Source organism: Scomber scombrus, chromosome 21, assembly GCF_963691925.1.
Source record: "Scomber scombrus chromosome 21, fScoSco1.1, whole genome shotgun sequence".
In the NCBI taxonomy this organism is placed as follows: Eukaryota; Metazoa; Chordata; class Actinopteri; order Scombriformes; family Scombridae; genus Scomber; species Scomber scombrus.
The window spans coordinates 21,630,316-21,657,028 of NC_084990.1; the positions used below are offsets into that span (position 1 = coordinate 21,630,316).

At 41.9% G+C, this 26,713-nt stretch overlaps 2 protein-coding genes across 2 annotated transcripts in view; one reads left to right on the forward strand and one right to left on the reverse strand.

Annotated features, from left to right (window-relative positions):
* Positions 1 to 26,713, reverse strand: part of LOC134003291 (NLR family CARD domain-containing protein 3-like) — a 142,916-nt gene that overhangs the window by 70,485 nt on the left and 45,718 nt on the right. The window lies entirely within an intron of this gene.
* Positions 1,704 to 26,473, forward strand: cep131 (centrosomal protein 131). The gene is made up of 29 exons (XM_062442434.1): positions 1,704 to 1,840; positions 5,752 to 5,948; positions 6,073 to 6,167; positions 8,541 to 8,652; positions 9,397 to 9,524; positions 9,947 to 10,051; positions 10,769 to 10,948; positions 11,473 to 11,590; positions 11,738 to 11,857; positions 12,217 to 12,409; positions 13,236 to 13,330; positions 13,436 to 13,546; positions 13,698 to 13,890; positions 13,989 to 14,083; positions 14,210 to 14,389; positions 14,528 to 14,719; positions 14,931 to 15,068; positions 15,184 to 15,309; positions 15,420 to 15,536; positions 16,268 to 16,370; positions 17,757 to 17,958; positions 18,532 to 18,639; positions 19,475 to 19,592; positions 19,719 to 19,793; positions 20,525 to 20,667; positions 21,130 to 21,307; positions 21,469 to 21,665; positions 23,153 to 23,213; positions 23,313 to 26,473. Exons 2-29 carry the CDS (start codon positions 5,763 to 5,765, stop codon positions 23,382 to 23,384), a joined length of 3,741 nt encoding a protein of 1,246 aa, XP_062298418.1. The 5' UTR covers positions 1,704 to 1,840; positions 5,752 to 5,762; the 3' UTR covers positions 23,385 to 26,473.

The following is a 26,713-nucleotide window of genomic DNA, read 5'->3' on the forward strand; positions in this document are numbered from 1 at the left end:
CAAAAAAGGATCAGATTTCCTCTGTATAATCCTTGTGGTGAAGTTTGATGGATAATATCTCTGTCTCAAGGCAACAGCAGAATATTAGTACCAGACAGTAGAGTATCAAAGACAATCGAGCAGCCATCATTTCATTGGTGTGATGAAAACAGGTCTCTATTTTTACAATTATTTTTTATTTCTATTAATTAATTTAAGAAATAACTGATAGATGAAACTGTTTCTTTGACTGTATCCAACAGCAATCCAATCTATCGATAGTTGATTTGTGGAAAATAACAAAAGTTTTGACGTAAACTACGAAAGTGGAAAGTGAACACTTCCGTTTTCCTCGGGGCCAAAGGTTCAGGCTGCAGGGCCAGATTTGGTCCACTGGTGTACAGGATTGTGATATTCTGATAAGAATTCCTTAAACAAAACCATCTGATCCTTTTCGGTAAACAATTGAGAGATACACTTTACCACAGTCACAGCTGTACAATAAACAAAAGACACAGATTATATCAGTTTAAAGTGATTCGCTGTTTTTATTACTCTAAGGTCGTGTTACACACATTTTGTCCTTCAGTGTCTCTGATCGGTGATACATGTAGTCATAAGTAATATAGTCAATAAATTAAAAATGTACATATGCTTGAATACATGCATTGATATTTGTTTGCAGCCACAAATCACCAAATCCACAGGTCCTCACCAACAAACTGTACATCATCACTCTCCTCCAAAGAAGAAGAACAAAACACACATATTATGAACTTTTCATAATATTGAATCAATATTGAACCAGAAATGTGCTAAATCTATTAATATTTGCAAGGGTGATTACTTAAAGTTTGTTGAAATTGTTATTACCAGAAGATTTAAGATGAAATAGATTTTATTTGTCATTCAGATTTTGAGCAACTGCTCAAAAAATAGTGCAGAATATTTAAAACGACACACATTTGCATAAATATAATTGCACAGCATTACTCTGTAAACTTGCACAGTTATGTTGATGATGTATGGTGACTGATTTAACTTCATGTTTATATATACTCTTCACTTTTTTATGTAAAGAGTTTTCATTTTCCAACACTAATGATGATGTTGATGATGATGATAAGAAGAAGAGGAAGAAGCTTTATTGTCATTGCACAGCCAGATACAATGAAATTTCGTTTAGCAGCAATCCTTGTAGCAGCTACAATCAGTATAAATATAAATATAAATAAATATGTATTAAAATAAATAACAACGTATCTAAAAAATATGTATAAAAACCAAGTAACAACAAGAACAAGATCAAAGTTAAAGTGCAGGTAAAAAAATACTGTGTGTGGTAATTATTGCAGTAGCCTATGTTCATGGTTCCTGCAGCAGTCTCTTCACCGCCATGGGGAAGAAGCTGTGTTTGAGTCTGTTTGTACGGGCTCGCATGATGATGATGATGATGATGATGATGATGATGATGGAGAAATGTAATTTTCTCATCCCTCTGCCCTCTCTCTTCTGCAAAGTCAACCAAACTGTGGTTGTTTTTTGCTGAGGCACGCCTCCTGGATTCTGCACGCTAGACAGACATCTCCTCTCAGCCAATCAGATGCGCGCATACGGAGACAGCTTTAAACTCTCCTCCAATCAGGTGCGCGGGGAGGCGGAGCTTTCCCCTCTGTGTTGTTGCCACAGTGAAGATGTTACGCGTTATTTGGATCCCTGTGTTATTCGTCCGGAGTCACTTTCACTGACTACACGGAGCGGCGTTTGGTGTCCTGTCTTGTTTTTTGGGGGGAGGAGGATTAAAACACAACCTTGGATACTTCTAGGAGTTTCTCAACAATGTTACCATCCAGCTTTTAAAGTGAGTATTTAAAGCTAACTCCGTTGCTAAGCAGCTAAATTGACTTGGGGGTGTTTGATGCTATAGCTAGAAATGCTCCATTTTACAAGATTTCCACCTTAAAAACAACCAAATATCTCCCTTTAAAGCCAGCTTATATCACGACTAAGCTATATAAGCATTATCTTCGTGTGACTGCTAAAAAAAATATGATGAATAAATGAGTATAAATATGCATTATCGTGTCATATCCTAACGACGTTGTGTTGCAGAAACGTGCAGATGTGCATCAAATTTGGTGCAACTTTTACTTTTATATAGTTTTTATTAACATCTGAGATTTTCTATAAGTAGCTCACGAGTATAATCATGTTGTGCACTAATAGATGGAACGACAGCTGTGCATTTCTTTCATGCTTAATCATCATATTTATTATTATAGCTGTCATACTTGTGTTGGTTTTTTTTGTGGGGGGGGGGGGGGTTAGGGTTAGGGTCATGAAATTCCTGGAAAAGTTATGAAATTAGAAAAAACTGTTTTCCAGGCCTGGGAATGGTTTGGAATGAGGGGAATGTTTTGGAAAGGGTTTGAATTAGGGATGGACCAATCTGATATAAAAGATAACAGATATAAGGCAGGCTGCATGAGCCAGGACTCCCCACACACACACTTTTACCATGTCAAAAATCAGTAGATTAATTTAATATGTATATACAAATCATCAACTTCTATACTTTAAGCTTTTTAATATCTTCTAATTTGTGATCTGGGGCCAAACACTTGCTCGGGGATGTAATTGCAAAATGCACCCATCATTTAGTGAGATCAAAGTGTCAAAACACCTGTTAAAAGGCTCCAAAATACAGGAAGCGACATCTACGCTGTTACAGGACCCCCAGACCCCCCTCACATTAATCTGTAAAACCCACATTTCAAATGCTTTGTGCTGTACATAGTCATGTTTCTTTCCTTAAAGTACAAATTAAATAAAAATGTCTTTGACGTAGGGTCGTGACCAAGAAAGCCCCCCATCAAATCTCGCTCCAAGGTTTCTGAAAAGTTGACTGCTCTGGTTATGATATTCAACAAAGCTCTCTTACTGAAACAGTTCGACCTGACAGTCCAGATTTGGGATAGGGGGGGGGGCAGGTAAAAACCCAATACTGTTCCCTATAGTCGCTATGTGGGCCTACCTTTGTTAAACTACTTAAATCAAGTCATGGAAATGGAGTAAAACATTATGGAATAGTTTTGAAAATTCAATGGTAAAAATGTGTGGGAACCCTGGGGCAGTGTTTTTGTCATAAGAAGAAGATAACTAAATAGACCAATGTAATTACACCTGTCACAGTTTTAAAAAAAAGGAGAGTTAAGTCTTAAAACAACAGCCAGAAGCCCATATGAAGACTGAAACCAGTTTTTTTCTTGCTGTAATTATTCCTCATGTTCATACTGACCATTTAAAGATCCATTCATAATGCATTTACAATCCACAGTCCTGCTTTTGTGGCCCAAAAATTTATGTAAAAGTTTATTTGAAGCGAATATGAAGTCAAATCAAGTTCAGTGTTAAAGTCCCTCTTTTTGTTACTATTCTTCGACCAAAGTTCAGCAGGGAAACACAAAGAGGGAATTTGATGCTAAAAAGACTGTAATTGTGTCAGATATCCACTTGATATGACTAACTCAAGACTTCTGAAGCCTCATATAAGCTTCACATCTACTTTTAAATGCATTTATTTCGCCTATACACAGCTAAAATGCATGAATAGGAAGATAAAGATACAAACACATACAGATGAAATGATTTGTCACATGTTTATCCATCAACAGAACATTAACAAGCAACATTTTACAGATAAATGAATCCTTTTTAGTCCCTTTATCTTGTCTCCAGGTTCAGTTTGACGCTTTTATTGTTCTTCTATGATCTTGTGTGATATTGAAGAGAATATCTTTTGATTTTGGACAGTATCTTCTGTCTTTTTTTTAGTGTCTATGTCCCTCTTTTTGTTACTATACTTCCACTACAGCTCAACAGGGAAACACAAAGAGGGAATTTGACTGTAAATGTGTCATATATCGATTTGATATGACTGACTCAGACTGCTGAAGCCTCATATAAGCGTCACATCTACTTTAAAACGACTGTGTAGACACACTGTGGATTTTAGCCCCCTATCACTTACATTAAAAGCACATTGTAGATCCTGGGAAACAGCAATGAAAAGAATACCAAGACATTTCTCTGATTTACTTTTGTAATTCTTTTCAAATGGTGCTGTACAGAAAAAAAGGATGAATATCTGGTTTGAATAATAAAAAAAAGGCTTTAACATGGAAATGGGGTAAAGCTGACCCTGGATAGAGATAGTCGAGGAATCACAGGTGAGACTGTAAGAAACCCAAATGGAGAAAAAGTTGGAGAAATGGGCATTAACCCAAAGGAAGGGAGGCAACACTGTGGATTAAATGGAAATTGACAAAGACACTGAACTGTTGCGTCACTACTTTTGCCTGTGAAAACAGCAAAGAAACAAACAAAAAAAGGCACATTTAAAGAAGATCTTTTAATAGCCAGTATGAACAGCGAGGGGGAAAAAACGTCTTTCAGCGTTAATATGAGCACCTGACTGTTGTTTACCAATTAACCAGCTTGGTTTCATAGCTTATATAACACACATTTGGCTGTAGAAGCAGGCCTAACAACTCTTAAATACTGTTAGCTACTCATTTGACTCTCTCTCTCTCTCTCTCTCTCTGTCTCTGTCTCTGTCTCTGTCTCTGTCTCTGTCTCTCTCTCTTTCTCTGTCTCTCTCTCTTTCTCTGTCTCTCTCTCTCTCTCTCTCTCTCTCTCTCTCTCTCTCTCTCTCTCTCTCCCCCTCTCTCTCTCTCTCTCTCTCTCTCTCTCTCTCTCTCTCTCTCTCTCTCTCTCTCTCTCTCTCTCTCTCTCTCTCTCTCTCAGGTTGTCAGGACGTCTCAGCTGTTGTAAATATACTGTAGTTTGTGGGTTTTTGTTGTTGGTTACCCTGGAGACAAACAGTGGGGGGGGAGAAAGTGGCGGTTACTTCCTCTGTTGCTTTGGTTTGAACCCGCTGAATCCCAGGGGACGTAGCATGTGTGGTCTATTGTGCCTTTTTAAAAATATATTTAAAGATCCCATCCAGACATGTGGTAAGATATTTAAGTAAAAGTCTGCGAAGAACAATAATAATACATATAACATCAAATATAAAATGTATAATATGTTGTTTTGGGTTTTTTTTCCACAACAAAAAGTCCAGTTACCTCAGATGTTTTAAGGAGAAGTCATCACATTTCAGGCTAAAAGTAAGACGGTTTAGGGTTAGTGTCTTTAGTGTCTTTGAGTATCTTTACTGCTTTCAAATATATGTGAGGGTTAAATAAAAATTATGACACCAGTGCCAATGCAATTACAGTTAAAGTGATACTGATACCAACTGAGTACTTCATCTGATATCCATCATGTGAATAAGAGCATTCAATTACTCCTCCACATCTAAATGATTCGATTTTTACACAAATGCATTTTGAAACAAACCATCTGTCTACAAAAAAAAAGTCCAGTTACCTCATAAAAATCCTTAAAATTACAACTAAACTAAAAGTTGGACTGCTGGACACAAGGTATCTCTTTCTTTACCGAAAAGTTCATTCTCAGCGTTTCTGCTCTGGAGGCTTCATGTCCTCATCACACTGATGTAAGTTGAACATTGGACCGAGATTAGCTCCCAAATTGGTTTGAAGATGCCACAAATTAAGCTCGCTAGTCTGCTGCTAAAAGATTTTCAGTGAGCACAGAGAAACTTTTTCCCCCTCCAGCACTTGAGAAGAGTCTCCTAACTCTGCTCGTATAACATTATTCACAGTGAAGCAACACACATTCATCTTCTTTTTTTCTATATTTCAGGCTGTCAAAGGATGCATACAACACGCAGCCCGTCATCCATCCCGACAGGTGTCTCCGGAGATGCCCTGGACCTCAGCTTGTCAGGCTCCCAGCTTTCTATGTCCAAAAGACCCAGCAGCGCTTCGCCTGGGAAGTACTTCTCTCGGTCTGTGTCTGTGTCGGTGGCCAGCGAGAGCAGGGGGAAACGCAACACCCTGGTGAGTAATGCGTGAGCTGCTACAGGTCAGCACATCACGACTATTGTCTGGTGTGATTGTGTCAGAGCGTCCCATGATATCCAGCTGTTACCCAACTCCTTAACAAACCTGTTTTTCTCCACAGAGCGACGCCAGCTTCGGTAGCTCCCGCTCCATTAAGAACCTGAGGCGATCCAACAGCACCACACAGGTTAACCAGCAGGCCAACATCAGCCTAAGGTAAGACACACACACATGGCACATCACATAAGGTGCACATACACACAATTTTGTTTTTGATTCTTGTCGCTTGGTCTGTGAAATGGCCAAAATTGAAGGAATGTGTTGATCCCGCTTCCCAAAACCTGAGGTGATGTCCTCAAATGTCTTATTTTCCTCTGACCAAGACAAATGTATTAAGTTTACAATCATGTAAGACTAAATAAACCAGAAAATATTCACATTTTAGAAGCTAGAATCTAAGAATTTCCACTCAAAACAATTAAACTATTATCATAATCGCTGCAGCTCCACACAGTTTATACTTTAACAAATGTACAAGCGTCTTTCTGAAGCCTCATATAAGCTTTGGTACATGAAATGCCCAAAAATGGAAGGAAAGTGTTGATCCCTGCTTCCCAAAGCCTGAGATAATGTCCTCAAATGTCTTATTTTGTTCCAACCAACACAAAATATGTTTAGTTTACAATCATCGGAGACTAAATAAACCAGAAAATATTCACATTTTAGAAGCTAGAATGTGAGAATTTTGACATTTTTGCTTACAAAATGACTCCAAACCATTAAACTATTACTAGTGTCTTTCATCAGTATTTCACTGCCTTCTCAAGTTTTACCTGCCTGCAGTGTTTTTAAAACAGTATCCCTCTCTGTTGTGATATCTCTCTGCTTCAGACCTATTTTCTTCATTCCTAATCACTGACTTTGACGCGTTAAACTGCATACAGTACAGTATGTGCTGATACATGCACTCAGTAAAGCTGCAGGCAAAACTCACTCCTCAGCTCTCAAGTTAGATTATCAAATGACCTTCTCGGTAATTTAACCGGCTTCCTACTGAAGTATGAAGGGCATGTTTTTAGAGATGACAGGAAAGAATGCGTGCATTTATGACAGTCTCGAAGCAGCGTTTGTGTTAACAGGGTGAATCTCTGTACACAGAGTTTCGGCTCTTTAAACCAGAGCTCCTCTCTTCAGCGAGCAACAGCTGGCAGACCAGGAGCTTCGGCGGCTCGGACAATGGAAATTGTGGCGCGCCAACTACTGCATGTTAAAGAGAAGAGGAAAGCCGGGCGGCTGGTGCTGGGGTCGTGGGGTGTAGGAAAATGCTTTTGTCCCCAGGTTAGAGGGGGGAGGGCTGGAACCTCGGGGGTCAGGTTACCCCCCTCCAAACCAGGAGCCAGTGAAAGGAGAAGTGTGTGTGTGCATGCTCTGGTTCTATTGTCCGTCAGCTGCCACCACCACCACCACCACCACCACCACCACCACACCCACCCCACCTCCCCTCACTGCCTCCGAGGATGCAGAGCAGAGGGGCTTTAAATTTAAAGACTTTCTAAAGACCCCACCCCCCCTCCCTCTTCACCTCACCCCACATCCATGCACACATCCTCCACCTCTCAGAGTCTTTCAGGGCAGTCATTGGGTCACTCTCCACCCCTTTCGCCACTCCTTCCTCCTCCTTACCATGCATCACCCTCCTCTAAAAAGCAAGAAGTGGAGGAATGTGCTGCCTGAATAGTGTTGTCAGATTGCTTTTCATTGAGCCAGCTGGCTTCGACCCCTGCCTCCCCCCCCAAAAACACACACACACACACACACACACACACACACACACACACACTCATTTATATACTTACACCAGACAGAAACACCCGTGCACAGCACAGACAGGCTGCAGAACAGATACCAGCACAGAGGCCAGGCCAGACATGGAGGTCAACCTACATCTGTGCCTCATGATGGAGGTGCTGGTGTATGTGTGTATGTGTGTTTGCATGTGTGTGTGTGAGGCTATTTGAAGGATGACTGACGGGCCATCGGGATCAACATATGCATGCGTGCATTTACATGGAATCCATAACGGAGTTCCCCCACACGGCAGACGGTCAGCTGCCACGGACTGAATTCCAGCGCTCTACAGGGGGGGGGGATAAGAGGAGGAGAAGGGGATGAGACCCATCCCGTTCTCTGCAGCTGTCATTACAACATTTAATCACAAAAGCTACCACTAAAATCTGTGACTCGAGGTCCCCGCTTTGTGTCGAGTTGTTTAATTGTGTGTTGTGCACCGCTAAGCCCCTATTGCGTAAAATTTGAGCCCAGACTGTGCTTTTTTTTTTTTTTCCTTTCCCCTTTCACCTCATCAGCTTTTTAAGAGTCGGGTCACCCAAATTACAGAAATAAACATGATAAAATTTCACCTTCTTTCAGTGGCATTAATCCAGAGAGATAGTTTGGGTTTTATTCCACCAGTTTTCTGTCAGCACCAGTGATTATTTGGTTTAATGGTCAAATATTTAGGACTTTGCTGTTCCACATAAAACAATGGTATTAATTTGTGGCTGGCTTGTGTGTGTGTGTGTTTTGCAGTCAGGACCAGAGCGAGGACTACTTGGCCCTATTTGACAGCAGCTCCGATGGACGTAAGAAGCTGGCCAGCCTCAGCAAAGCCTCGCCGGACAGAACTACGTGGAACATCCTGGTATTTACCATCAACCACAGACTTAACATTTGTTCATTTGTCATGGTTTTGGATTTTAGATGAGTCATTTATGACGATTTTATAAACTATGCAGAAGCTACAAAGTGCATCTAGTATGTGAAATTAAAGACAGATTTACCAAAAGCTTTTCTTATGTCCAAAAGGTAAAAGTTTTAAGGATGTCACATATTACTGTAGATCAGATTGTGAGTCTTTAAGCCTCCGTACTCAGAGTTCCCAGGCATTCCTGGAAAACCTGATAAATGAGAGAACAAAGTAAAATGTCCTGGAAAATGATTTCTCCTCCCTCTCCTTCTCTCTGCCTTTAGAGGGGTTCTTATTGCTAATGTTGTTAGCATAAATCAGTGGGAAACATGGCGAAATTAGCATCACAGCTACCAATTACATAGCACCTTTAAAAACAAATCAAATGCAATTCAAAGTAGGAAATAAAGTAAAAATGTAATAGGTAACTAATGCACACGGAGCAATAAAATATGAATAGATAAAATAATGCAAGATAAAGAATAAAAGCCAAAAACTAATTAAAGTAGTGATGAAAAGAAATAATAATAAAAAGAAATAATGAAGTACGACAAAATACTATTTACTTGTCTGTCATACCGTAGCATGTCCTGGAAAAGTCCTGGAAAATGATTTCAAGACAAGAGTGTTTGAAAAGTGCTCCCAAAAATCAACTATTACTCTCAATATTATTAAGTGTAAGTGTCTCTTTTCTTTAAGGATGATCAGCCCAGAGTTTTCCCTCTGCACTCGAGCTCCCGCAGCACCGGCAGCGTGGACTCGCCCACCAGCCTGAAGAAGAGAGAGCCTGGCATCACTCTGGCTGCCACTTTCACTGCCAACAACAGGTGGGCAGCGTCACTCACACGTCCACATACACACAAACACACACACATACACACACACACACAAACACAATAGTCCAGGTTTTCATCGGCTCGGCTGACTACTCACTCTGCTGCATTCTGGATCTCGACATGCGTTTCTTGTTTCATACCTGTTGATCTGATACTGCCTTGAGGAATTCCACCCACACACTGAGACTCTTTCTTCCATGAAAACTGTCAAAAATCTGTGTGGGTTCAGTTGTGGAGAATGTGTGTCAAAGCCCGTATCAGTTACTGTAATGCCTCGAGGGAGGGGGACGCGAAAATGTTTGGCGTTGGCTGATTTGAGTCCGCACAGGTGCCAACACATGAGTTTTGGCTTGTTTATAGAAGCAGAAGTGTTAGCTGGAAAGACTCATTGTGCTTTATGCTTTTTCCCCCAGGAGCAACAAGGGAGCTGTCGGCAACTCTGTTACTACTATCTTACACAACAACTACTCTGAGAAGCCGCTCACGCCGAAGAGCTCCAACCAGAAGCCATCTTTTAAGTATGTTCTGAAATTAAGATAAACGCTGGTCTTGCAAGGTTTCAGCAACTTTTGTTTGGTTTTCAATAGGGCTAAACCATAATTAGCTTTTAAGTAAAAACAGTTATTGTTAGCAGGGCAAGGCAAGGTAAGGCAGGTTTATTTATATAATGCATTTCCTACACAGGGGCAACTCAATGTGCTTTACATTAACACAAAATATCACATGATTTATTAGTAAGAATTGAAAGCATAAAAACTTACAAAGAAAAAAAAATGTAAAATAGAAAATAATAATAATATCCAATTAGAATAAAAAGGACAAAAAGTACAATTGAACAGTAATAAATTGAAACAGTAAAACATACAATTAAGAAAAAAAAAAACCCAATTATAATAAATAAATATAAATAAATAAATCACAGTACAGAAACATAGGAAGAGAGAAATAAAACAAAAAGCTAGACTAAAAAAGAGCATGAAATATTAGCTGCCTCCATTTTGTTTTTTTATGATTATATTAATTATTTATGTGACTTATGTGTTATTTATACACCTATATTTTTGTATGATTATCATCCTGCTTAATCAATCGGGTGATTTTTGTCACAAGGGGCCTAATATTAAGTTCTGTAAGAAAAGCTGAATACTTGAATTTTCAGTGATGTTTTTTGGTCAAAGATGTCCACTATCAAGATGTCCAAAGTATTTGAGTTTTAAATCGTATTTTTCTTTCAGTAACATCCTGAAGGCCACAGCAAACGACGAAGTATCACTGGAGAACGGCTCCGTCACAAAGTCCCAGAAGAACTTCTCTTCAGCTTCTTCCACCTCCAACAATAAGAGTCCAGTGTCGGCCCAGCGCGGCAGCCCCATCCTGTCACGAAGGAGAGAGGTCAGCGAGGAGGAGGCTGAGAGGTGAGACACACTGAACCCTGCGGATCCTTAAAAAGACTTAAAATGACTCAAATTTAGTTATTGATATTCAAGGTTTATGTCAGGAATTGTAGGAGTTATGGCATTACATTTGATTTGACCGTGATTATATTTGTTCAGTTTGGTATTTATCATTACTATCATTATTTTCTGATTATTTTACATAACCAACCAATCAACTTATTAATTAGTTTTTAAAAAAATCAGCAGTTGGAACTATAATGAAACTAATCATCAGTTGCAGTCCTTTATAAATTACTTCAAAATGAGCTCCATTACACTACACTACAACAGTAAAATCCTGCTTTTGCATTATTATATGTCTCATTTTTTCCTTAAAGAGGTGTTAAAAAGGTGTTAAAGCCATTCAATTTGTTCTTAAAAAAAATGTACAGATACCCTGCTGAACAGACTGTGTGTTGTTAACTGTATTATTAATAATCTTATCATTGCATACGATCAGTAGTTCTGGGACTCATACGTGTGCCTCTCTTGTGTATTCGAAGGTTTATTCAGCAGGTGAACCAAGCAGCAGTCATCATCCAGCGCTGGTACAGACAGCATGCCAAAAGACAACAAACCAACCACACAACGCTCAAACGCATCCTCGCCAGTAAAAGAAAGGTATCATCTGTTCCCATCCTTCCGTGGAGAATGGAAGTAATCTCTCTCTCTCTCTCTCTCTCTCTCTCTCTCTCTCTCTCTCTCTCTCTCTCTCTCTCTCTCTCTCCTGCTGTAGCATTAACACTTTCTGTGTCTTCTCCCTTGTAGGAGTGGGAGGAGAGAACAGCGGAGGACAGTCGCCTGGAGCAGCAGCAGCAGAAGAAAGACGACGACAGGAAACGGATTCGTGAAGAGAAAGCCCGTTTGGCCCGCCTTGCTGCCATACAGGTGACCACCTCTTTGATTAGATGCTCTACTGACTTAGCAGAGCTGTTGGTTGGTTATATCCTCACCACTAGTGGGACTAAAAAGTGTTAAGTTTATCATGAAGGTGGCATCAAATAAACTACCACACTGTCACCTGTGTGTTGAGATGGCAAGTTATGCCTAAGTGGCCGACATGCATAAATGAATCTTCATTATTAGATCATTCACTTTCTACCACTTTAATATGGTAGTTTATAACACTTAGCAGTAACATCACAATTTAAACATTCGAATTTGGCTTCTCTGTGATTGCTTTCACTGGAGTATGATTGTCCACAACTCTAAATGATCTAATGTCTCCCTCTGGTGGCGTTTCACAGGAGCTGCAGCAGAAAAGAGCCCAGCGGGTTGCAGAGGTGCAGCGTGCAGCTGAGGTGGAGGTGGAAAACATGAGGCAGACTGGTGCTGCAGGGCGCAAGAAGCCACCCAGGAATTCTCCCACCAACAGGAGTCCAGCCTCACCGAGCAATAACAGCCCGATGTCTCCGACAGACGTCAAAGCTAAGAACACAGGTTTGGTTTGTTTTAACTTCACATACATCATCATCATCATTTATTTGCAATCATCCATGCTCATTTTATGGGCTGTTGAATAGTTTCCTATTCATATCTGGACTATTAAATAATTATGGATAGCAGGGTTATAATGGTACATGTATTCATTGTCCTACTTGATGCATGCAGTGGTATGAAGAATACGCTCTGTGACCCAAACAGTTAACTGTCAATATCCTCTAATAACCACTCACTCTGACGTTTGGGAACAATAACTCTAGAGCACAAGTTCCACCCGGACCCATTCAGTTGTAGCATGCTCATGGATGTATGCTAGCCAGCTTAGCCGAGGTAGCTTGGTTACCCTGTAGCATCGCAGCCGTCAGAATGACAAACAGGGGACCCGTAACACTGACCGAGTGCAACAGTGTTATTAAAATATGCTCCATTATCTCTGCAGTGAAATGATACAGCGTCCTCCCCGGCCCCTTCCCTTTTCGCTCCTCCTTTGAGTGAAGCAGGTTTGGAACAACGATAAATGTTGTATATTGGTACTGAACTCACTCACACCGCCCAGTTTAAGCAGGTGTTCAAAGCAGCAACTCTACCAGGGGGACATGTTGCTTCAGATGCGAGTGAGACATGAAATACAATCCAGGAAATCCAGTTTGATACAAAAATCCATAAATATGAAGGATTATTAGGAGCTAAAACAATACACAGTAGTCAATAATACTGAGACCAAATACAAGTGTGCATCCACTTAAGGTTGGTAAAAGAAGTGATATTTCCTGGATAATGGATTAAGACCCTGTAGTTAATGTGTGGTTTTGTGTTTCCACAGACTCCAATCTGAATGTTATGGCCGACGTGGGTGAATTCAGCTTCAGAGCCGTTTCTCCAGCTCTGTCTAATCACAGAGGCTCTCAGTGCTCCCAGGTAAACTCTACCTCACTTTCTTCACAGCTCATTTCATTCTCCGCCTCCCCTTTCTCCTGCAATTTTACAAACCTTCTCCCTTTTTCTTTTTTTTTTAACTTGTAGGAGCCGAATGACAGAACAGAGGATGAAATTTGCCCGGAGCAACATCAGGAAAACGACAGGAAATCGATTCGTAAAGAGAAAGCTCGTTTGTCCAGACTCGCCGCCACCCAGGTGAACACATCTCATTTACGCACTTCACAATAATCCCACCTCCAGCAATGTTTCTGGAATATCAACAAATCTTATCACACTGGAGATAATTGAGATGTGATGATTCACACTTATTCATTGTCTAATGTCTCCCTCTGGTGGCGTGTCACAGGAGCTACAGCAGAAAAGAGCCCAGCGTGTTGCAGAGGTGCAGCGTGCAGCTGAGGTGGAGGTGGAAAACTTCAGGCAGACTGGTGCTGCAGGGCGAAAGAAGCCACCCAGGATTTCTCCCACCAACAGGAGTCCAGCCTCACCGAGCAATAACAGCCAGATGTCTCCAACAGACGTTAAAGCTAAGAACACAGGTAAGCATAAGACTTACTGAACACCAAAAACATCCACATGTAGAGTATAATATATCAGAGAAACTTGTAATAACTGTACTGGTATTTTCTTTCTACAGACTCCAATCTGAATGTTGTGTCCGATTTAGATCTCTCCAGCTTCAGAGCCGTTTCTCCAGCTTTGTCCATTCGCAGAGGTTCCCAGTGTTCACAGGTAAATGATAGAACACTTCTAGTTGCACTTCAACGATCAATATTTCATCTGCCAGTGTGAAAATGTTTATATTAGCCTCTCGTGCCTTGTCACATTATAAGCATGTTTGTTATCTCCGTCTTCCAGGAAATTCTTCAGAGGTCGGTTAGTGTGGAGGACCAGCGGCAGGGAGCTTTGTCCAGCAGGACTCAGTCCAAAACCACACTCAACGAGCTGCTGGACACCCTGAAGCTGTTAGAGGAGGAGCCAGAGAGGCTTTCGGAGCCAAAGTCCTACCAAAAAGAAAAATATGCATGGATTGATGAGGTTTGGGCCCCTTGCTTGACCATAGTATGATTATAATCTAAAGCATCAATCAGAATCCTCTTTTTTAGTGTCTAGAAAGAAACATTAATTTAATGATGCTGTGACTGTAATCTTCATTCCCACCATGTCTCTTTAAAGGACGGGGACTCCAACTCTTTGACCACAGACAACCTGGAGCGTCACGGCCAGCTGATTCACCACCCTGCACTGCCAGACGGGGGCGCCCTGCTCTCTGAGGCCAAGCTGCAGAGCATCATGAGCTTCCTGGACGAGATGGAGAAGTCCGAACAGGAAAGACCGCGCTCAGTCACCTCAGGATCGCACAGAGAGGTGCGGGTCTGGAGCACATACTGCCATATATCCCAAAACAAAAGAAACTTTGATTTAGTAATGATAAACTCTGTTTTGATGATCAGTTTTGGGTCCCATCCCAGAAAACAACACTAAATATCCAAATACATGAATCCTGTTGCTGTTGGATTACTTGATTAATCACAGAATGAAAAAATGATTTATATAGACTGGATCTTTGTGTTCTCAGGCTGTGTTGTCAGAGGAGGAGCTGGTCGGCATCGAGCATGCGTCGGCCACCGCCGCCGAAGTCACCGGCTCCATGATGAGAATCAAGCTGGAGCTGGAGGAGAAGAAACGCACCGTCAACATGCTGCAGACCGCTCTGGTGAGGAGACGCGTACATACTGGACAACATTTTAATGTAGAACGATGTCTTTTTGGTCCTATCGGCTGCTGTAGATGACTGTACCTAAATCTCAGGTGTGTCTCTTGTTCATCAGGCCCAGCAGAGGGAGCTTACAATCAGACACGTGAAGGAGACCGAGAAAGAGCTGAACAGAAACTTCCAGCTCCAGAAGGAACAATATGAAGCCACCATTCAGAGACACCTAGCATTCATCGATCAGGTAGATACACAGCAATCTAAACCCAGCTGCAAACTACCCACAAAAACATTAAAATAATTCTTCTTTTCTTTCCCTGCGGTGTAAAATGTGTTCTCTCTCTTTCCCTTCAGCTGATCAATGATAAAAAGGCTCTGAGTGAGCGCTGTGAAGGAGTGGTGGGAGAACTGAAGCAGGTGGACCAGAAGTACACCAAGAAGATTGCACAAATGCAGGAGCAGCATGAAATGGTGAGATAGCCGAGGTTTTTACCAACCAACAGGAAAAACTCAGGTCTCAGCATAAATGTATTGTTTAATGTCCCAGATCGACGTGCTCACTTTGAATTTTTCACAGCAAAAAAACCCCAAAATCTTCTTCTCTGCTTCTGCTCTGCATCTCGTGTGATCATCTTGTGTTATCTTGCTTTCTTGCGGTGCTGCTTTTGTTTAACTGTCTTCTCTCTCTCTTCTCTCTCTCTCTCCTTCTCCTTATTCTTCTTCTTCTTCACTGTCTTTCTCTGTCCTGGTATCCGTGTGCCTGTCCGTTGTTTCCTGGCTGTAGGTGTGGCAAATTCTGGGTCCCTTGTGTGAGGTAACTTTTATTTTCCTCTAACTGGTTCATCTTTGGCACGATCATCTTTCTCATTTCCACCGTTTCATTGTTTTCCTTCCGTTTGTTTGTCCCACACAACTTCTCTCGGGCAGTGTGTCTGCATGTGAGTCTCCAAGGTCTTTTTCATTTCAGTTTCACTCATCCATCTCTAGTTTTTAGATATGAAGCTTTATGTTAGTAGGTCAGTTGTAATGCCCAGAATTTTTTTCAACTCTCCTCTTCCTCAATACCTTTGTGGTGTTTATCAATGAACTATTTGATCTTGTGACATACACATGCCTTGAATTTGTCACAGTGTAAAAAAAAAATAAAACATTTAAAAAGTGAACCTGCCACCATAATTTACTCTTACCCTCTCCCTCCATAGGAGATCAAAAAGTTAAAAGAGCTAATGAGCGCCACAGAGAAAATCCGCCGGGAGAAATGGATCGACGAGAAAACCAAGAAGATCAAAGAGATCACTGTCAAAGGTACTCGGCTCGGAAAATCAGTGATTAAAACATCTTTACTGAAGCTCTATTAAGATCAGGTCAAGGATGTTAAATTCCACTTTGATTAGAGGTACCTTTTCAGCTCTCAATTACACACTTCTGTTCACTTCAGAATAATATGCAGGTGTCAGGCCTCTTGCAGTATTAAAATGGCATGTTATCAGCCTTGGGTGGCCTCTTCAATGAAGTTATGACCTGTACTTACTTTTACTTACTTAAAATTCGATTTAATTTAGATTTAAATTTTATTGCTTTTCTTTCGTCACAATTTGGCAGAACAAACACACATTTACACCTCTAAACATACCTATGAATCCAACTTACTATATCTAAGTCGTTATGCAAATGGGTAAATATTGACTTTGTGCCCTTTTTAAGATACACAATGGAAACAAAACTCTTTTGCATAACAGGCTGCATTATGCTTTCTTATCAAACGTAGAGAAGAATTGATATAGACAAACTTAAAGTTGTCTTACATGTCTCTCGGAGGACACAGATATCAGAAAGTTGGGAAATAGGTACAACGCTTCGACTTCTATTCACAGCTCATATTTGTTCTGTAAGACCTCTGACCCTCCAGCAACTAGCTGCCAGGGTTGGGAAGGTTACTTTGGAAATATAATAGGTTACAGATTAGGAGTTACTCTATTTAAAATGTAATAAGTAATGTAACTATTTCAATTAATTCATCAAAGTAATGTAACTTATTACATTTGATTACTCTTTGAATACTAAAAATGTTTCTGTTAGGGTAAGTGTTCCCATTAAGCACCAAAATCTAAGTCCAGCTGTTTTTCATGGATACTGACATGATTTATTAGGGAGATCATTTCTTATAAAGCAACATTTATCTCTCATTTCAAAATGTATTCATTAGTTCATGTAGATTTTGGAATATAAAATAAAGATATTTTATTTTTTTTAAAGTCTGGCATGAGCTTAATTGGTACTGTGACACCATTAAAGCCCATGTGTGCTCTAATTAAGCCCACATCATGATTTATTAACTAAATATATAAAGAAAGAAAAAAGAACAAAGAATTAAAAACAGCAATATATGTATTCAGTAACATGTTAAATATTAAAAAATGAGGAAAAAACCCTCCTGAGCAAAATCTTTGTCGGCCTTCAGATGTAACCTCCTTTGTAATGATCAACATTTGCATCGCTAACTGTAATTTAATGACATATTTTTTCTTGGTAATTGTAACAGATTACAGTTACTTTTATTTATTTTTACATTTTGCTGAAACTTACTGACTTTTTCCCTTTTTTTTCCTGTCTGTGATGACCTGATTCCTTGAAAAGTCACAAACTACACCCACACATGAACTGTCTTCCTTCCCTCTCGTCCTCCCTCAGGTCTTGAGCCCGAGATCCAGAAGCTCATCTCGAAGCACAAGCAGGAGCTGAAGAAGCTGCGGACGCTTCACGAGGCCGAGCTGCTGCAGTCGGACGACCGGGCGGCCCAGCGCTACGTCCACCAGTGTGAAGAGCTCCGACAACAGCTGGAGAGGGAGAAGGAGGAGCAGTGTCAGAGAGAGAGGGAGCTAGCAAAACAGAGGTAAGCCACAGTCACCAACTATAATCGTTTCTGTATTTCTTTTTCTTGCTTCGCTACCTTGATACAAGAAATGCTGCAATACATACAGAGAGACACACTCATAACTGGCTATAAGACTGTCACCCTTTAAATAAATCAAACACATTCAGTTTGAAGCTGAAATAAGCAACAGAAGACTAAACAGGAGGCAGCTTTAAGGTAAAAATCTGATTTAAACCAAACAGCCTGCAGAGCACTTTATACATTAACATATGAAAGAGAGAGAGAGAGAGAGAGAGAGAGAGAGAGAGAGAGAGAGAGAGAGAGAGAGATGGCCTTCAGTTTCAACAGTTTATTCAACATCCTCCTACTGCCTGTACTGCAAAGAGAGAAAGAGATTCATTTTTCCTTCATCCTTGCTACATGAGAAATTACCTTTTTCCATTTGCAGCAATACACCAGCAGAATTAAAGAGCGTTATGTTCATTCGTGTGTGTGTGTGTGTGTGTGTGTGTGTGTGTGTGTGTGTGTGTGTGTGTGTGTGTGTGTGTGTGTGTGTGTGTGTGTGTGTGTGTGTGTGTGTGTGCGCGTCAGATACGAGAAGCAGCTTCAGGAGGAGGAGCTGTCGTTGCAGCAGCAGAGGAGGCGTCTCTACAAGGAAGTGGCCGATGAGAAAGAGAGGCTGGCCCAACTGGCTGCGAGGTAAGGTCAAAGGTCACGTCTGTCTCTCTCTCACTCTCTCTCTTCACAGTCAAAATCTGTAGATGTACAACAGAGACATCTGTGGGTACTACTGTGTAGCAAAGAAATGTTTCCAGCAGTTTGTCGTCACTTCAGCTCCACAGAATAAGAAGCTGAATCAGCGGAAAATGAGGAAAATCTTCTGGGTGGTCAAGACCAGTGTTATATGTTAGTTTCCAGTCTAGTTAGGTAATGCTGGCACACTGTCGAGTTGCCCATGAGCAACCTCGAATCACTGTCCAGGAAGAAATGTGTGTTACAGAGTAGAAGAAGAGTTTATTTGTAGTGTCTGTCTGCGCTTGAAACTCTATTAAACCAGTGACCTTTAGAAGACAGAAGACCAGCATACACAGTTAAATGCCATTACAAGTTTAAAAAAACAGCTTGTGGCAGTGTGAACGAAGGGTAAAACATTAATATGATGAAATGCAGCGATGGAGCAAATCTTTTGAATGTATTTCGATGCGTACTGATTAGTGGGACATAATTGATTTTACATGCATGGCTAAACCCCAACCATAGCAGCATTTCATATTTTCTTCAGTGATATTTCATTCCACAGTGGTGACTATGACCTCATTCTCCTGCCTGAAGAGAACAAAAAATACTAAATAGAGGAGACTCAATGTGTTTCCCATGCCGTCAACATTTGTGTTACAACTGCAGCTTTGAGGCCCAGAAATCCTGGGTGTGTTCAGTAGTCTCTGGGGATCAACTGTGTTTTTACAGATGCAGTGTGAGCTGTATATTTTGTGTGATCCTTTCCGTCAAAGCTCTTGTTGCATTTCCGTTGCAGGCAGCGCGCTGAGCTGGAGGATCTACGGCGGCAGCTGGAGGAGAACAGCTCCCTGGCTGGGCGAACTCTCAGAGTGGAGCTGGACAAGACCAGAGAGGAGCAGGAGAGGAGACACCAGGTGATGAGCATGAACCGTGTCTCAGAGTTACATTCACTATCTTTAACATCAGACTTCAACAGAGTCTGTCTAATTACCTCTGCAAAATCAGAGGCAAAAAGTCAACTTGATTGTTTGTTTAACTAGGCGGAGATGAAGGCCTTACAAGAACGTTTGGACATTGAAAAGCAAACTTGGGAGGGAAACTACAAGAAGAAAGAGGTTTGTTTGACATGCTGTCATTCATACTTTTGTGCTGTATTTGCTCTAAACACTCCCTTCTTTTCTTCTCAGTGAAGTTTTACAAACGCTTGAATTTCCTGTAAATATTGCATATTGTGCTCGTGGGGCTCTTTTAGGCTCATGCGTATTTCTAACGTTACCACCGCAGCTTTTAAAAAAACAAGAAGTGAAACTTAGCTATCAGTGTAACAAACAACACAGTACTGTAAGCTGGTGGTGAATTTGCATCTCTCTGGGGTGCAGCAGACTGGGATTTCCCTCCAACTCTACTAGTGATCCAGGAAGAAAAGGATTAATCACTGAGGAAGTAATGGGATCCAAACCTGGGTGTGTTGTAACACCATTTTCATGTGTGTGTTTGAGTGTCAGAAAGCAACCAGGATACAGTAGGCCAGAGCTGTACCCATAACTAAATCTACAGCTTCTGTGCATCACCTTTAGACTCTATTGTGGACAGTGGACTTACTCAGTGTTTGTATTAATGATATGCTGTTCATAGTTCTAAATGTAATGTTAATTTTAATATCATTTTTTCTTTTCTAAGTTGTTGATCTGCCCGGTGACTACCGAAGAAAACTATCCTCTTAGCTGACACATGTACATCGCATTGTGAACTAAAATGTTGATTGATGTGTACTGTCATCGCCGAATAAATCTTAAATATATAAATAAGTAATAAATAAACAGCGTGTGTATTTGTGTGTCTGCAGGAGGCGTGGCTGCTGAGTCGCGAGCGAGAGCTCAAAGAAGACCTGCGACGAGAACGCGACAAAGAGATCGAGCTTGCTATCTGGACGCTGGAGGAGGAGACCAGCAAGGACAAAGAGGAGTGTGAAAGGGCGGCTGACAACAGGTGTGTGTGTGTGTGTGTGTGTTGAGTGACAGCACAGTTGTCCCCAGCTCTCGTGGTTCCCCTTTAACACATTTAATGCAAAGAATTTGGCACAAATTCAGGAGGTTCAGGAGGGTTGTTCACTGATCAGAAGATAGGTGGTTAGATCAGACTCTGCCTGATTGCATTTCGAAGTTTCCTTGGGCAAGACACTGAACCCCAAATTGCTCCTATATGGGTGTGTGAGTGTGTGTTTGTGAATGGGTGAATGACCAGCAGAATCATTGTAAAGTGCTATATAAATGCAACCACTAGGGGGAGCTCCTTAGTGTCGCAAACATTTCTATCTCTGTCCAACACCTGTAAATAATTTAAAATCTTTTTCCTTTTGCAAATCCTGTATGGACAATATTTCCTCTGTGTTTCGCCACATGTTACACAAGTTTGCATCAACACCAACCTGTAATGCCCTCTGCTCCTCAGGGTGAAGCGAGTGAGGGAAAAGTACGAGGCCGAGCTGAGGGATCTGGAGCGCTCGGAGAGGACGGCGGTGGAGAAACAACAAGACTTGAGGAAGCAGCAGATGGAGATGGAGGGAGAGCTGATCAGAGTGCAGGGCCTTCTCAGACAGAAAGAACAGGAGATTGAAGACGTCACACAGGTAAGGAGCAAATCACTTGTTCAGGCATTTATTAGACCAACAAGTTTGAGTTATCCCAGGCCTTTTGACATTCAAAATGTAACGCTCTGTGATTTGGGAAGTTCAATACCAAATACATATAGACAGAATTCAATCTGAATTTGTCCGACTCGTCTTCTCAGACCAGGGACAAGCTGGCTGATGAGCGCCGCAGCCTGGCAGAGGTGATCAGACAGGAGTTTGCGGACCGGTTGGTGCTGACGGAGGAGGAGAACCGCAGGATGAAGGTGGAGATGTCAGAAGTACGAGCGAGGCTACGACTCGAGGTGGAGAGGGTCACCAGGGAGAAGGAGGAGGAGCTGGCTGAAGTTCACCAACGGTAAGGTGGAAAAGGAAAGAGTGATGTCGATCTGAATAACACTGAATAACACAATGTTCTGTTTCTGCTTTCCATCCTCACCAAGTTTCCTGAGTTTCAAACACTTTAATATTAAAGATTAAGTGAAACCACAGTGCTTGTGTGGTTGTAATGGAAGATGCGGCACACTTACCCCTGCACTTTTGGTCTAAGCAACAGGCCAAATAGACACACGGAAACTGGGCAAACTAGTCCAGTACATCTGCATTCCATAAATTCTGATCAACCGAGGTGACCAGTTGGCATGCATGGACGTTATTTGACTAAAACTTAACAAAGCTATCTGTAGCTCACCAGACAAAAGCCCTCTGTGTGTCTAAAGAAAGTCCCTTCCTGGATTTACGTCAGCCGATCTACAAACATTTATACTGTTGGCTCCCATACAAACGTATCCTCGTCAACACGGTATATCGGCACACAGTTCAAAATGAATAACAGGTGGAAACTTTACCGCTCCACTGGGTGTCTGTGAGCATCTAAAAGAGAGGAAATATGAGTAGAATACGAGGGGAAGAGGCATCCTGAAGATAACCTGATTAATGTCGACATCTGTCTAAAACTGAGCTGGAGGCTTTGACTTTAGCAGGTTGTGTTGCACCAGTCAGTACTATGTGGCCAAAAGTATGTGGACAGCTGAACATGTCATTTCCAGTAAAAATCTGCTGCCTTAACAGCCTCCACTCTCCTGGGAAGATTTTCCACTAGATGAAACCTGACTGCAGGGATTTGCTCAGTCAGCGTTCCCAAGGTGTTTTCCCAAAGGTGTCTGATGGGGTCGAGCCCTGGGGTCGAAATTACTCCATTATAATACTGAGAAAATAAAAGACTTGAGTCGGGGCGAAGAATCAGTTAATACCTTTTTAAGCTTCTCTGTAACATCTTATCTACACTGGTTTCATAATGAAGGCAGCACATCATTAGTGCAGCAGCCTCAGTCCTCCATTAGTGTTTCCACAGGATGCATTTAGATAAACACAGCTGTGTAGGTCAACACTCACCTGCATCCATTTCTTTGTAGTATAAAACAACATCCTGTTTGCTTTTCACATACAAATCAATGATGGGGTTTTTTGTGTCCATGTGGTTTAGTCAAATTTAAAGGGGTTTAAATTAGAAAATAAACATATAAATAAACACAATAACTTGCACACATTCTTTTTTTGTGGACCCAGCATAACATTTCTGCTTGTAATCCATTTTGAGAGAATATATTAGAGGATTATGGCAAAAATGTCTAAGTGGTGTAACCATAAAAACTTTGTACCAAGTAATTAAATTGTACTAATCAATTAATTGACATTTTCAGGAGCAATCAGTCTTACTTTTGGTTAAAAAAATGGTGCAAATGTCATTTCAAAAAGTGAAAATTATCGCACATTTTCCTACATTATTTGATAAGAAAGTGCACCTTATGAACATTGTTTTTTTTTTTTTTTTTTAACCTCCAGAGTGAAGTCGGCCATCTTGAAGAAAGAAGAAACCGTCAACAATCTCCGAAAGCAGCACGAGGTAAGAGAGACACACACAGGGTCTTTTCTGTCAGAGCATCGCTAACAAGAAAACGCAGTCAGGGGGAGATGATTGACAGCGTGTGCTCTCCTCTGATAGGCTGCTCTGAAGAGGGCGGATCACCTGGAGGCGCTGTGGGAGCAGCAGAGGAAGCAGCTGCTGGAGAAGTGAGTGACAGGGAAGGCCAAACTGACCCCCCCCCCCGCACCCCTTTCCTCCTCTTCCTCTCCGGCTACGGGCTCCATCCGTTTGTGTGGCTCAAGCGCCCCCCCACCCCCCACACCTGAGATCTGCTCCTCCTTCTTGGGATGTTGCTGCTCCTGCCAGCAAGACTGAACCTGTGGAACTTCAGAGGGTTGAACAAGTGACTGATCCTTGTCCTACCTCACTTGACAAACACAAAAGGGGGGGCCATAAACTGTGTAGCCCCCCCCACACACACACACATCCAGGTCTAAAGGAACGCGTTGTGTTGGAACTTCCCTAATTTTAAATGCCATGGACCTGGTGGCACTAGATCAAAAGACGGTGGATGGATGGACTTCTCATTCTTACCTTTTTTTTATTTTTTAAAAGGACGATTGCTGCAGTTTTTTCTTTGTGACTGTATCCCCCCCCCCCCCCCCCCCCCCTCCTCTCTCTCTCTCTCTCTCTCTCTCTCTCTCTCTGTCTCTCTTCCCTCCCCCCTTCTCTCTGCAGTCTGTGGGAGCAGGAATGCCTCCATGTTCCCCACAGAGCTGCCACAGAGAACAGTTCCAGATGTTTCTGAAACCAGCCCGGGCCTGTGCTGGTGTAAAGTTGGAGGGGAAGGTGGGGAGGGGGGGTGGTGGTGGACCACTTACACCCGAGGACTCAGATCAGACAGCATCAGAGCTCCACTCTGAGCTCTGCCTCTACCAACTGGACCTCCTAGTGCCCCCCACCCCCCCCTTTTCTGTGTTGAGTCATGTGTTTTTGTCCCAGTGCCCCCCCTCGAGGCGACCGCTAATTACAGGATCTATAGACTCTCCCACACCACAGCAGCTCTCAACAGTTTTATCGTGTGAGTCTTTTAACCAAAAAATCAGCATCTAACAAAGAGGTTAGAGGTAATGTACTAACAGGGGTCAGAGGCTAAAAGCTATAGAGTGTGTTCAGGATGTTGTTAGAAGGAGCGATAGGACGTGTAGACAGCTTAACAGGAACACAAGTGAAGAAAAAATGGGATGTTTGAGGTGAAAAGAGACAGATGATTGCAGAGTGAATTTGAAAGTAAGAAGGAAGAAAGAAGAGGAGGAGTGAAGAAGAAGAGGAGAATGAAGGGGGGGTTGAAGGAAGAAGGAATGTGCATAGAAAATGTTTATAGGATTAGGAAAGCAGAGCTTGGGACAGAGCTGGGTGGTAGGTAAGAGAGTCCGACGGGGAACACACACACCAGAACCGCCTCATGTGACCAGAGGTATGTTAAAAGCCATATAGGTTTTTGCCAGGTCTGATTCAGAGGAAGCACTGTGACAAAAATGCATCAAAACTCAACAGGGGGGGAGAAAAGGGCCTGGAGCCAAGGGCTGAGAGCCATCACCCCCCTCCTCCTCTCTCCTCTTCCCCAGCACTGCCCCCCCCCCCCTTCCCCAATCTTTTCTAATTTGTTAACCCTTAATGAATGAAGATGCGTGGAAGCCCCCCTCTTACAGACACAAGAAAGTCTTTGTGGATAAGATTTCAGTGTGAACGGTCCATAGCCTGAGGTAGTGGGGGGTACGGGGGGCTGAAACAAGACTCTAAACTCTAAACCAGGAAGTTAAAGCCTGTTATTTAGGTGCAACATGATGTGAAAAGCCACACTGATGTGATTTCTTTTTTTTTAAAAAGGTCCCAACGCTTCAGAAGATATTTATTCTGTTTCTCCTTTTTTTTTTTTTTCTGTATTTATTTTCCCAATTCAGCACTCGTTCCTGACCTTTCGTGGTGTTAACGGTCCACACACAGGTCAAGGATTTGAAGTAATTTCACGGAGCTAGTCGACACATTGAAGTGTCGTTCCTTTTTCGCAAGAACATTAAACTGTCCCTCGGCGGAGCTGATAAAACGCAGCGCAGAGGCTTTATAACTACGCCATTTTGAAATGGTCTAAATACAGTACGTCAGGTTTTTCTGACATGAAAGATGTCCGAGCCACGATGTAAAAGGGTTCATATGAAGTGTAACGTAGCGGTAAAGTAGGGTTTATAGTAGTCGACGCGGTGTCTTGACCTCAGAAGCATTAACTGAAGCAGACTGATTGTCACGTTAACCATTAAACCAAAATGTTATAAAAATTCAATTACAACCTCCTTTTTTTAAATATGTAGAATAAACCAACTGTAGTCCTCTTTAGATAGAAGATAAGACGCGGTGCACATGTGTCACATGTCACTCGGGGTTTCACGGTCACCGATCGAGATCCAGAGTGAGTCACGATGACTTCGGTTCGGAGGGTCTGAAGGCCTCGAGAGCGGCCACGGTTTCGCTCTCAGCCTTGTGCTGCTCTGCTGGTGTTGGCACAGCAGACGGGCTGCTGGCCTCCAACCGGAGAGAGAGGGTAGGGATGTGAGTTGGCATTCCTCGCGCATGCCCGTCCTACAAGTGCCAATGAGCCTTGCCTTTGTGTGTGTGTGTGTGTGTGTGTGTGTGTGTATGTGTGTGTGTGTGCGTGTGTGTGTGTGTGTGTGTGTGTATGTGTGTGCGTGTGTGTGTGTGTGTGTGTGTGTGTGTGTGTATGTGTGTGTGTGTGTGCGTGCGTGCCACCGTTCTCCTGCAATTTTGACCTGGGATGACCCTTGTGGTGTCAGATACGCTCTCGCACACGCATAAGGTCCCCACCCCCTTTTTTTTCATTTGTAATTTGAATACGAATCATCCCTGTTGTCTTCACTTTTGTCCTTTTTGTTTTTTTTATTCTTTTATATTTTTTGTAGCGTCTCTACATGTGTAACCCCTCTGTGCCCGAACACGTAGCTCTTTTGAACGCACCGTCTTCTTTACCTTGTTTTAGTCTAGTTTTTATTGTCATTTCAAGGTGACTCTTTGAAAAACTGTGAAAGAAAGATACATGTAAAAAAACACATGGTGACTGATTCATCAGCGAAAAGAGAAAAATAATAATAAAAAAAACAAAGAAAGACTGGAAAATCCACTGTGTCCCTCGTTTCTGTTTGTGGTGGTAAAAACAGACAATTGTTTGCTTGTTTCTGACCCCCCTTCACCTCCTCCTTCTTCCTAGCCTCCCATCATCCCTTCTTCCCTCCCACAGACCATAACTCCTGACTTTGGAGACGAAGAAGAAGAAGACATCATCAATCACATCTGTTCAACGTCATGCAGCAAAATAATTTCTGGTTTGAAACCTCATATCCAAATAATTTATAACTGTGTAGTTAAGCTGTTGACTAACATTTTGGCACATTCAAAATGTTTCTTGGAAGTGGAAGTGAATGTTTTTTTTGCAGTAATAGCTCTAATTGCCTCATCCCCTCCTCCCG